The following is a 12,161-nucleotide window of genomic DNA, read 5'->3' on the forward strand; positions in this document are numbered from 1 at the left end:
TATTAGGAGACTTTCAAAGTGGCCATGTGTGCCCAATGTGCAAGTGTGTTGACCCTATAACTAACAGAAGCCCTATCCAAGGCTGGTTAATGCCTTTTGCCTGCTGCTGCCACATGACCCAGAGTTTGGTTACTTGAGTTTGAAACAAGATTGTTATATCATATTATGGTATATTTTACATTGTGGTAATGGGATGTTAGACCATGTCCCTCTGGTCTTTGGTTCTGCCACCTCAGAGCACTAAAACTCCAGGGCTGTGGTGCTTCATTGCCTGCATTTTTCCAACTTATACTGTGTTATATTTATAATGCAAATAAACAATTACTTGGTTGTGAAAGTGTCTATGTTTTGCTCTCAGTGCAGCTCCTTATTCAAAATTCCAAACTGAGCATAGCTGAGGAAGTCTAATTTCTCTCTCATACTTAATTACATTGTTTTGTTATATTTTTCTTTTCTGTCAAAATGTGTTTTGCACATAATCACCAAGTTTGTGGGAAAAGTGCACATCATTGATTCCAGATTAAAAACCAGGTGCCATCTGACTTAAGCTTGAACATCTGGATTAGTGGCATGATATTTTGCTTTTTTGTGATAAGAATAATAGTCTGCTATATGATGATTATTTTTATTGGCTTGGAAGCACGAGACCACCAATTACGTTTCTCAAAAACCATTGTAGGTACATCATTACTTGATGAATACTATTCTTCAGAATCTTCCTCTGTAATGTATCTCAGATTTGCATAATTAAATTAATGTTATTAATGTTAAGCATAAAGGATCAATTAGCCATACCACCTGAGCTTCAGAACAGGTCATCCACCTGAAGCTATGCATGTTTGCGACCAGCCAGCTGGATGGGAGACCATTTAGGTAAAGCTTTGGTTGTTGCTGGAAGAGGTGTTGGTGAGGCCAACAGGGGGCACTTACTCTGTGGTCTATGTGTGGATTCCAATGCCCCAACCCCAGTTCAGAGACAACGATACTGTGCTGACAATATGCTGCATCCTTCAGAAAAGACATAAAACCCAAGGTTCTGACTTGTGGTCATTAAAGATCCCCAAGCATCTTTCAAAAGAGTAGGGTGTATTCAAATGTCTTGGCTAAATTGCCCATTATGGCCTTCGTCCATTCTGGCCTCCTAATTATCTTCTGTCTCTAATCAGCTCTCTGTCCCTCAGCACTTCACAACCTAATTGATAATTTGTTATGAGCATACTGGCACAACTATGGATACTGTTGCATCATCCATGTGGGTATAACACATTGGTGATGGTTGAAGTGGTTCCCCTCTGTCCATGTATAAAGTGCTTTGAGTAGTGAGAAAAGTGCTATATAAATATAAAGAACTAGCCAACCCCCGGCGTACCATACGCTGCATAATTAGGCTGGTTTTTAATGATTTTTAAGCACAGGGAGAAAATTAACATTTGAAATATTGGTAATGTAATAAATCAGCAAGAAAAGCAACATTATAACAATGCACGGAACGAACCAACACAGTAAAACAGCTTGCTATGGTGTACGCGGTTGTGCGTCATAACCGAAAACTCGGTTTTTAAAGACTGCTTACTTCATTGTGTTTTAACCTCAGTTGTAAAGGATTGTTTTGAGGATCCCATGGGATACCCCTCACAAACCGTTTAACACGCTGCATATGGCGATTCATCTCCGCGAGAAACATGCCTCTATGAACAGTCAACGTGGCTCGGAGGTGCCAGGAGTTGGTGGGTGTGGCTCCTTCTGCGTGCGCCATAGTTGTCTTACTTGTCGGCGGCTCAGTGAGTCCACGCCCCTTCCAGCTTTCCATGGTTGTCTTGCCTTAGTGAATTATATATATAGATTATTATATACAGTGATACACTACTAATTTTCCTGTTATTTTTTATTTATATTTGAAATATGATAGAAATATGAGAAGTGCTTGAAATCTGGCAACTGGCAAGCAAGTATAGAGGCAACTTTGGGGCACAGTCTACACCTCTAATTTTCCTGGGAAGACTTTGGGTGGCGCCCGGAGAGCCGCCAGGAAAGCAGCCGACACTTCCGCCACGCTGGGGTGTGGCTAAAGAGAAGAGGCCGGAAACACCTGGGGCTCATCCGGGGCATTATTTAAGGGGCCGCCCCTCCAGTCATTTGGTGGAAGTCGGGAGGAAGAAGACGGAGCTGGAGAGAGGACAGGAGGCGGCCAGAGGAAAGGCACAGTGACTGTGGGCCCTGGACTTTTGGGAGATTCGGTGCTGAAGGCACTGGGGGCGGAGTGCACAACTTATAACTTGTAAATATAGTGAAAAATAAACAGTGTGTGGTGCAAAATATGTCATCCGTCTGTCTGTGCTGGGGCCAGCGTTCACAACCTACACAAGCTACACCTTCCAATGTGGCACCTTTTGACAGATCTGACAGGTAGGAAAGGGTATGGGGAGTTCATATATGAACTATCAATTGTCAAACCTTGGCTGATTCATGAGCACACCTTTGCCAGAAAAGGAACTATATGTTTTCTGCCCAAACCAATAATTAATGTGCTACCATGAATTGTTTCCATGTTCATGAGCTCCACTATGCACACCGAAGCGAACATAAGAAATTTAACAAATGAGAAGAGTCCATTCATTATGTCAAGCCCATTTGTTTAGCTAATAGCTAAGCTGTTCCAATAAACTTAGGGGTCAGTCATTTTACTAAAAGATGTGGTCCCAAAGTTGTGTACGACATACATAGTTTAGCAACATTTCCAGTATTTTGTTTTTTGGATATTGTTCTGCACATATTAAATGATTATAAGCCACCTCTTAAGTTCAGAAGCTTTCAGACCTCTACCAGCATACCAAATGCCTGCCATGATCCAAACAATGTATGGTCAATTGCTTATTTTGTAAAATATTGTTAAAATTACCTGCTTCTGCTTATGTATTTCAATGATGTTCAAATGTTAAATAATTAAACAATTAAATTTAACAATATCATTACCTCCTCCGTTCTTGTAGGCAAGGTAGGGGAATCGCCAAATATTTCCTAGCCCCACTGCATAGCCAATCAACGAAAGCAAGTAATCAGTTTTACTTGACCAGTTTCCTCGATCCAAGTTTTCGTCAGTTGTTCCAACATGACTGTTCTGAACATCAGTCTTGTCCTTGAGAAGAAATAAGTTTTACATTTTTGCAAAATTATGTTCAATAAAGAGAGAATGAAACAAGAGCTATAGTGTGACTGTAAGACATATAGACTTTTAACAAATTACTTAAGAGCAAATATTACTCTAATCAGAGACAGATGAAATTAAGTGATAATTGCCATTGTCATATTTGACTAAGAATTCAGAATGTCTAAATTTTAAAAGACCTAAACAGATTCACATGTTTTTAAGCTTATTAATATGCAAGCTAAGTCAATGGCCCAGGTGAAGGAATCCCTCCATTTCCATTACATGATATACCATTGAGCTATCAAAGATGTGCTTAAAAAGATTGCATTTTTCAAATTTACACACCATGCTAAATGAATTGCACTTTTTGCTACTTTGGAAGGCACATGGAGGAAGCATTTAGAGGAATGTAATGTTAGATTTTTGCCTCTTATACAAAGTGGTTGTCAGTAATAAGATGCCTTGAAAGAAGTCATAGCTCTTAATTCCTTAAAGAGCACAAACTTTGCATTTACAGTATAATTAAGGAAGAGCTAACTAATGAGGTAGTGACTGCAGTAATAGCGTCACACATTTCTTTTGGTCATTTGATCATTCTGAGATGGTTTTTGGAAGACAATTCATGCAGAGTAAAGCTGCCAGTTGAATGTAGTGATGGAGGAAAAAAAAATAGAACTGGAGGCTCACAGGTAAGACTTAGCTTTGTCATGGAGGTTTTGGCTGCTGCTCACTAATTTCAATGGCTGATTTGTTTTAATATCATTTGAAAAATGATTATTTAATCCTCCTCGAACTGCCACCTTATCGTGGTTGAGAAGTTTGCGTATCCCAATGATCCTAGGAGCTCTGTTGTCCATGGCTTTATGCCCCTGGTAGGGTCACCCAAGGCAAACTGGTTCTAGGTGAGGGATGAGACAAAGAGCAGTTCAACAGACCTTCTATGATGAATAAAAAATTTGGACGGCATTTTCCCTTGCCAGGACGCGGGTCACCGGGGCCCCCCTCTGGAGCCAGGACTGGAGGTGGGGCTTGATGGCGAGCGCCTGGTGGCCGTGCCTGCACCCATGGGGCTCGGCCGGGCACAGCCCTAAGAGGCAATGTGGGTCCCCCTTCTCATGGCCTCACCACCTATGGTATGGGCCAAGGAGGCTGGGTGTAGTGTGACTTGAGTGTTGGCCGAAGGGGGGGCTACAGAAGCTGGCTCTTCGGCTACAGAAGCTGGCTCTTGGGATGTGGAATGTCACCTCTCTGAAGTGGAAGGAGCCTGAGCTAGTGCGCGAGGTCGAGAGGTTCTGGCTAGATATAGTCGGGCTCACCTCGACGCACAGCTTGGACTCTGGAACCAATCTCTTTGAGAGGGGCTGGACTCTCTACCACTCTGGAGTTGCCACCAGTGAGAGGCGGCGAGCGGGTTTGGGCATACTTATTGCCCCCCCAGCTTGGAGCCTGTACATTGGGGTTTACCCCGGTGGACGAGAGGGTGGCCTACTTCTGCCTTCGGGTGGTGGGACGGGTCATGACTGTTGTTTGTGCGTATGCACCGAACAGCAATTTGGAGTATTCACCCTTTTTGGAGTCCCTGGAGGGGGTGCTAGACGTCATACATTCTGGAGATTCCCTCGTTCTGCTGGGAGACTTCAATGCTCACGTGGGCAATGACAGTGAGACCTGGAAGGGCATGATTGGGAGGAATGGCCCCCCCGATCTGAACCCGAGCGGTGTTTTCTTATTGAACTGCTGTGCTCATCACGGACTGTCCATAATGAACACCATGTTCAAGCATAGGGTTGTTCATATGTGCACTTAGCACCAGGACACCCTAGGCCTCAGTTCGATGATTGACTTTGTGGTTGTGTCGTCGGACTTGTGGCAACATGTCTTGGACACTCAGGTGAAGAGAGGGGCGGAGCTGTCAACTGATCACCACCTGGTGGTGAGTTGGCTTTGATGGTGGGGGAGGATGCCAGTTAGGCCTGGTAGGCCCAAACATGTTGTAAGGGTCTGCTGGGAACGTCTGGCAGAATCCCCTGTCAGAAGTACCTTCAACTCCAACCTCCAGCAGAACTTTGACCACGTCCAGAGGCCATGTTCTGTTCCTCTATTGTTGAGGCGGCTAACCAGAGCTGTGGCCGTAAGGTGGTCGGTGCCTGTCATGGCGGCAATCCCCGAACCCGTTGGTGGATACCATCGGTGAGGGATGCTGTCAAGCTGAAGAAGGAGTCCTGCCGGACCCTTTTGTCCTGTGGGACTCTGGAGGCAGCTAATAGGTACCAACAGGCCAAGCGGAATGTGGCTTGAGTGGATGCTGAGGCAAAAACTCGGGCATGGGAGGAGTTTGGGGAGGCCACGGAGAATGACTTTGAAGACAGCTTCAAGGAGATTCTAGTCCACCGAGGTCCCGAGGTGGTCAAAAACTCCTCAGGAGGGGAAGCAGTGCAGTGTCAACATTGTATATGGTGGGGATGGACATCGGGGACAGTACAAAAGGGGGACCGGAGAGTGTGTTCCAACTACAGAGGGATCACACTCCTCAGCCTCCCTGGAAAAGTCAATTTGGGGGTTCTTTAGAGGAGGGTCCGTCGGATAGTCGAACCTCGGATTCAGGAAGAACAGTGTGGTTTTCGTCCTGGTCGCGGAACAGTGGACCAGCTCTACACCCTTAGCAGAATCCTGGAGGGTGTATGGGAGTTTGCCCAAACAGTCTACATGTGTTTTGTGGACTTGGAAAAAGCATTCAACTGTGTCCCTCGGGAATCCTGTGGGGTTCGGGAGTATGGGGGGAGTATTCGGTCCCTGCACGACCAGTGTCAGAGCTTGGTCCACATTGCCGGCAGTAAGTCGAGCCCGTTTCCAGTGAGAGTTGGAATCCGCCAGGGCTGCCCTTTGTCATCGATTCTGTTCATAACTTTTATGGACAGAATTTCTAGGCGCAGCCAGGGTGTTGAAGGGGTCCAGTTTGGTGGAATCAGGATTGGGTCACTGCTTTTTGCAGATGAGGTTGTCCTGTTTGCTTCATCAGGCCGTGATTTTCAGCTCTCTCTGAATCGGTTCGCAGCTGAGTGTGAAGCGGCTGGGATGGGAATCAGCACCTCCAAATCCGAGACCATGGCCCTCAGCCGGAAAAGGGTGGAGTGCTCTCTCAGGGTTGGGGAACAGATCCTGCCCCAAGTGGAGCAGTTCAAGTATGTCGGGGTCTTGTTGACGAGTGAGGGAAGAATGGAGCGTGAGATCGACAGGCGGATCAGTGCGGCATCCGCAGTGATGCGGGCTCTCCGTCGATCTGTAGTGGTGAAAAAGGAGCTGAGTCATAAGGCAAAGCTCTCAATTTACCAGTCGATCTACGTTTCTACCCTCACCTATGGTCATGAGCTATGGGTAGTGACCGAAAGAACGAGATCTCGAATACAAGCGGCTGAAATGAGTTTCCTCCGCAGGGTGTCTGGACTTTCCCTTAAAGATAGGGTGAGAAGCTCAGTCATCCGGGAGGGGCTCAGAGTAGAGCCGCTACTCCTCCGCATCGAGAGGAGTCAGATGAGGTGGCTCGGACATCTGATCAGGATGCTTCCTGGACGCCTTCCTCGTGCGGAGTTCCGGGCACGTGAACAACAACAACATTTATTTACATAGCAGATTTTCATACAAAAAGTAGCTCAAAGTGCTTTACATAATGAAGAATAGAAAAATAAAAGACAAGATAAGAAATTAAAATAAGTCAACATTAATTAACATAGAATAAGAGTAAGGTCCAATGGCCAGGGTGGACAGAAAAAAAAACTCCAGACGGCTGGAGAAAAAAATAAACTTTTTAGGGATTCCAGACCATTAGACTGCCCAGTCCCCTCTGGGTAAAACGTCCAACCGGTAGGAGGCCCCGAGGAAGACCCAGGACACGCTGGAGGGACTATGTCTCCCACCTGGCCTGGGAACACCTTGGGATTCTCCCGGAAGAGCTAGAAGAAGTGGCTGGGGAGAGGGAAGTCTGGGCCTCTCTGCTCAAGCTGCTGCCCCCGCGACCCGACCTCGGATAAGCGGAAGAGGATGGATGGATGGATGGATGGAAGGATGGATGGATGGATGGATGGATGATTATTTAGACATTCAGAACATGATGTCTGGCTCTATGTAACTTGAACCCCACTTTGTTTGTTGTGATCCAGAATTTGTAATAGGTTAGGTGCCCATTGTAGATTAAAGACTCCAAAGTAAATTTGAGGCTATTAAACTTCCTAATTTAGAGATTTTTAGAGTTCCTATTATAGAATAGAAGCCACTGATTTACATGTTAAACTAAAGGCATTTATGCCCCCCTCACTACTAGAATGCAAGTATTTTGTTGCCATTACAGACTAGAAGCTATTAATCCATATATTGAACAAATGGGAGTGACATGGTGGTACAGAGGTAGTGCTGCTGCCGAACAGAAAGGAGATGAGGCTTTGTGTCCTGGTCTTCCCACCATGAACTTTGTATGCTGTCTCTGTGTTTGAGAAGGTTTCTTCTCACAGTCCAAAGACATGCAGGTTAAGTGAACTGCCAATCCTGGTTATCCTAAATTGGCTGTAGTATGTTTATGGGGTTTGTGAGTTAGTCCTGTAATGGACTAGAGCCCGGTCCAGGGTTTGTTCCTACCTATGCACCCCATACTAGCTAGGAAAGGCTCCAGCATAGAACTCTATTAAGGACTACGCGGGTTAGAAATGACTATTACTGGACAAATGATGCTTAACTCCAAAATTTCATTTGAAATAAGACTAAAATAATTTGGGTTCTATTATAGAATTGAAGCTTTTTGTCCCATATTAGACCCATAAAATTTCATAATTGTTGACTAAAGACTTTTGAACCTCATAATTAAATACAAGTATTTGTTTCATTTTACTGTGTAGAAACTTTTAATTCATGCATTGGGCTGTTAAGTATTTGTCATCCAGTATAGATTAAAAACTTTTGAATCCCAGAGCAGACTGTGTGCACCTGATTTTCATTACAAACTATGTAAACCTCCTTCCCTTTTTTTAAGTTATTGGCCAGTTGGTTGCTGTTATTGACTGAGAACATTAGATTTATGTTATAGACTATTGCTATGTAAGCACCATTCAGTGTGTGCTCATTGAACATATTATATAACCTAGAGGTATCTGGTATCCTTTCTGAACAAAGATCACTATGGGCCCAATCTTTGTCAGACACTTCCAGAGATTGAAAATGTAGGGACATCATTAGACTATATTAAATGACTGTGTTCAGTACCATTTCTTTTATATATTATTTTTCTATACTGGACACAATCCCATGGGGGTTTACAATTACCAACAGATAACATAATTTTTAAATACATATATTATTTACAGAATTTTCAGTGATGTGCTTTTACAGTCACACAGATAGTGATGGTGACTGAACAAGCATTGTGTGGTGTAAAATCCACTGCCCTTAACTTCTAAACAATGTTGTGAATAACACAAAAAGCATTAAAAGTGATTCACCTCTGGAATATTGTACCTCCCTGACACTTACATTTGAAAAATAACACCTCTGCAATTCCCAATGTACACCAGTCTATCATCTGATCTCACTTTATCAATTTCTAGGAATTGCGGGTGCACAGGATTTCTAGAGAGCACTGGGTACAAGACAGGCCACCACTCAATATGTCTCCACCACAAGAACCAGTCAGGCACATACAACCAATCTCATTTAAATCACTTAGAACTGCCAGTGAATATTTACTTTATGTTCTGATGTGGGAGGACCCAAAATGCCCACAGAAACCTGTTGCATACTTGGCAGGAACATGCAAACTTCACACAGTCAGGAACTAGGATGAGAACTGAGCTCCGATCCCTGGAAGTTTGTGGCAACTCTGCTAATCTAAATTTCAATCTGCTGTTAATTCTGTTTTTATGGAGACATATCTGTCATATTTACCCAAACTTTACGCATTATCTAAAGTATTACTTGATTCCCTTTAATTTGTAATGCGAACAGCTTTGCACAGTTCGCTTTAAACAGACAACATAAAATAAATTTTTTTTTTTTTTTTGTGTATAGCATATTGACAGACTTTTAGATTTGTGACTATCCAGAATAACCATAACAATAAAATAAGGATGAAAAAATATAGTAATGTTCACCATATGTATCTCAGTATATATACAGCACTTCTTCCATTGTCTACTCATAAAGGAATAATGATTTGTGTCAATTTATAGTCCTGTCAAGCTCCAGTTGTGCCACACTTTACTTTACATATAAAAATAACAAGCACTTGCATCTCATTGAGTACCCAGACATGAATTTGGGGATCAACAACATAAAAGGTAAGACACTTCAGTCTGTGTCGAGTGATATCCTGTTGAATGCTACAAAAATCACAAAGTAAAGCCATTTTTGGAGTTCCCTTGGAGATGTAAAACATATCAAAATTCATGAATCTGTGCGACCCCAAGACCATTATAATTTCACTCCACTAATCTTCCACCCAACACACTCTACATTTAGTGACCTTTCTAGTGCTGGACAGACCTCAACGGCCACTTTCCCAGCCTTTACTGACTTTATTTTCTCAATACTTTACTTCATTCAACTGACTATAAAGAAAATTATATAAAACTAGGGGACTCTGCTCCCTGCTTGCTTCACTCACCCACCCCCGTGTTTGGTTTAACAGATATACAATTTAAAGAGATTGTTATTTTCATGGGAATTGTTACATATACATTATTTTCACTTTTACTTTAAAAACTTGTAAAAACAATACTTGTCCTTTATTTCCGTCCCCGTGCGTGGTTACATCTCTTTCTTGTCCGTCATATAATGCTGCTCATGTTGTGAAGGGGTGTGGCTGAACGCACGCTAAGGATATGCCATCGGATCATCTGCTGTCTTTTTGCTGCTGGTGAGCTGCCTGTTCTGCTTGTCGCATGTAGTTGTTTTAAGAGCTGGGAGCACATGACGCTTGTCTGCCAAAAGCAATCCAACAACTGTTAGGTTAGATGTCTGAGGACATGTTTTAAATGATGGCTCACTGCCTTGTCTCGTGTGATGTTTTGTAAAAACAATAATTGTCCTCTATTTCTGGCACCGGGCGTGGTTAAATCTCTTTCTTGCAGGATGTATAATGCCGCTTGCATTTGTGTGGGGTTAGCTGCTGTTGCACTGCCCTTCAATTATGTAAAACCTATACAGCCGTTGTCCTTTTTGCCACTTCGTGTCTCTGCTGCTCGCGTTGTGATCAATTCTCTGTGATCATAAATATAAACCTGACCAAATTGTGTTTTCTTTGAAACTAAACTTGTCATTGGTTTAACTGTTGCGGGACCACAGATTCTCATAGCGTATGGTCCATTATTGTGAAAATCTACATTTTGTGCATTGAATGATGCGAATGCAAAAAGACTTTGTTTTCTGCTCTTTGCCTTTTATTTCTGACCTTGCTTTGTCCTGCTATTTTTTCCAATTACACCTGGTCCTGATGATTCATTTCCTTTTGTTTGCGCTATTGCGATCTTTTAGTTGTCGACGTTTCATTTATAACGTATTGTCCTTTATACCCTTTATATGCACTGAAACCCCTGTATCTGTGTGTGCTGCGTGCCTTTACAATACTGATTTTTTTGATGGCCGTGCTCTGATATTACTTGTAAGTAGGGCATGTCTTGCAAGAATCTCATGTTCTGTATCCCCGCTTCATGCTCCTTGGCCATTCTCTTTTGTTTCTCTCGGGTCTTTTATTTGTCTGTCGTGATCTTAATGTGAAGATCACATATTGTCTCTTAGTCATTCCATCACATAGGATTTTTTTAAAATAGAGAGATAATCAACTGACTATAGAGAAAATTATATAAAATAAAGAGTTGACATGTGGATATTTTGTCAATATGTTCAAATCATCCTCATACAGAAGAAACAAAGTAAGTAAAAAGTTGCAATGCTAAATGAACTAAGTTTAGTATCTTTCATCAGATTCAGATATTTAAAAAGGCAAATATTTGCGAGATGTTCACAGCACAATAGGGCAGACAAAGTGATTTAGCTGCAACGTCACTGAAATGCAAAGTACAAGTCTGACGGAGCTTGTAATTATAAAAGACTCACTTAATCTACCAAAGCTCTAAAAACATAGCATTTTTATACCCACAGGTGACTGAGGCCTATCCTAGCAACACTGGGTGCAAGGCAGGAAAACAGCCTTGGACAGGACCATCACAGGACCCACTAACACTCACAAGGGGCTAACTTGGTGTCAGCAGTCATCCTGGCCTGAACGTTTGTGAGATGTGGGAAGAAAAATTGGCTTAACTGGAAGAAATCAGATGCAGAAGCAGCGAAGGACTGTCACATTAAATAGGTATTACACACAATATTGCTGTGTAAGGTAAATAATGAAATACACCAGAGATATACAGCAATTAAAGTGTATGAGCAGCCCATAAGGTTGTAGGTAGGAACTAAACCTTTGAACCAGTGTCTTCTGGGAGTATCCTTCCTTCCTCTGACTTTTTTTTCTAGGATTCTAATGCTGTCATCCCACAGTACTGTAGAGTTAGAAATGAACAATTGTTTGATTAACTTAAAACTACCTGCAAAATGATTGAATTGGCGTTTAAATTATAGCCCCAGACTTGTGCATACTGTTGTTTATTTATTTATTTTGCTTTTAAAGCAATAAGCACATTTACACTTGTTTTTCTGGTACAAGGAAAAGAAGAAGAAAATATCACTTACATTCTCTTTTCTCGTTACAGCACGGTTTGAAAAGTGAAGTTCCATTCTAGACACCAAGTTTTTGACCATTCTTACTCGAGGCGTTTCTTCTGTCCAGCAGAGCTCCGCGGCTCCTTCATCACCTGAGCTCTACAGGTCTCAGCTACCTACTTTATAACGGACCCACACCCCTCTGTCGGCCCCAATACCCCCCCACCTCCCCTCCTCCTTTCACAGCACTTTCTTGTATTGGCAGTACTTGAAGAAAGATAAGCAGAATTACCTAACAGTGGGATTTTCGGGGGGT

The 12,161-nt window shown here is 42.7% G+C and overlaps 1 protein-coding gene across 1 annotated transcript in view; it reads right to left on the bottom strand.

Annotated features, from left to right (window-relative positions):
* The window catches only part of LOC120538224 (sodium- and chloride-dependent neutral and basic amino acid transporter B(0+)-like), a 60,099-nt gene extending 48,141 nt beyond the window's left edge, over window positions 1-11,958 (bottom strand). Inside the window, 2 exon segments of the mRNA XM_039767678.1 lie at window positions 2,974-3,136; window positions 11,876-11,958. Coding sequence (XP_039623612.1) covers window positions 2,974-3,136; window positions 11,876-11,944 — 232 coding nt within the window. The 5' untranslated portion in view covers window positions 11,945-11,958.
* Between the last annotated feature and the right edge of the window lie 203 nt (window positions 11,959-12,161).

This window comes from Polypterus senegalus, chromosome 10 (genome assembly GCF_016835505.1).
Source record: "Polypterus senegalus isolate Bchr_013 chromosome 10, ASM1683550v1, whole genome shotgun sequence".
Taxonomy (NCBI): Eukaryota; Metazoa; Chordata; class Cladistia; order Polypteriformes; family Polypteridae; genus Polypterus; species Polypterus senegalus.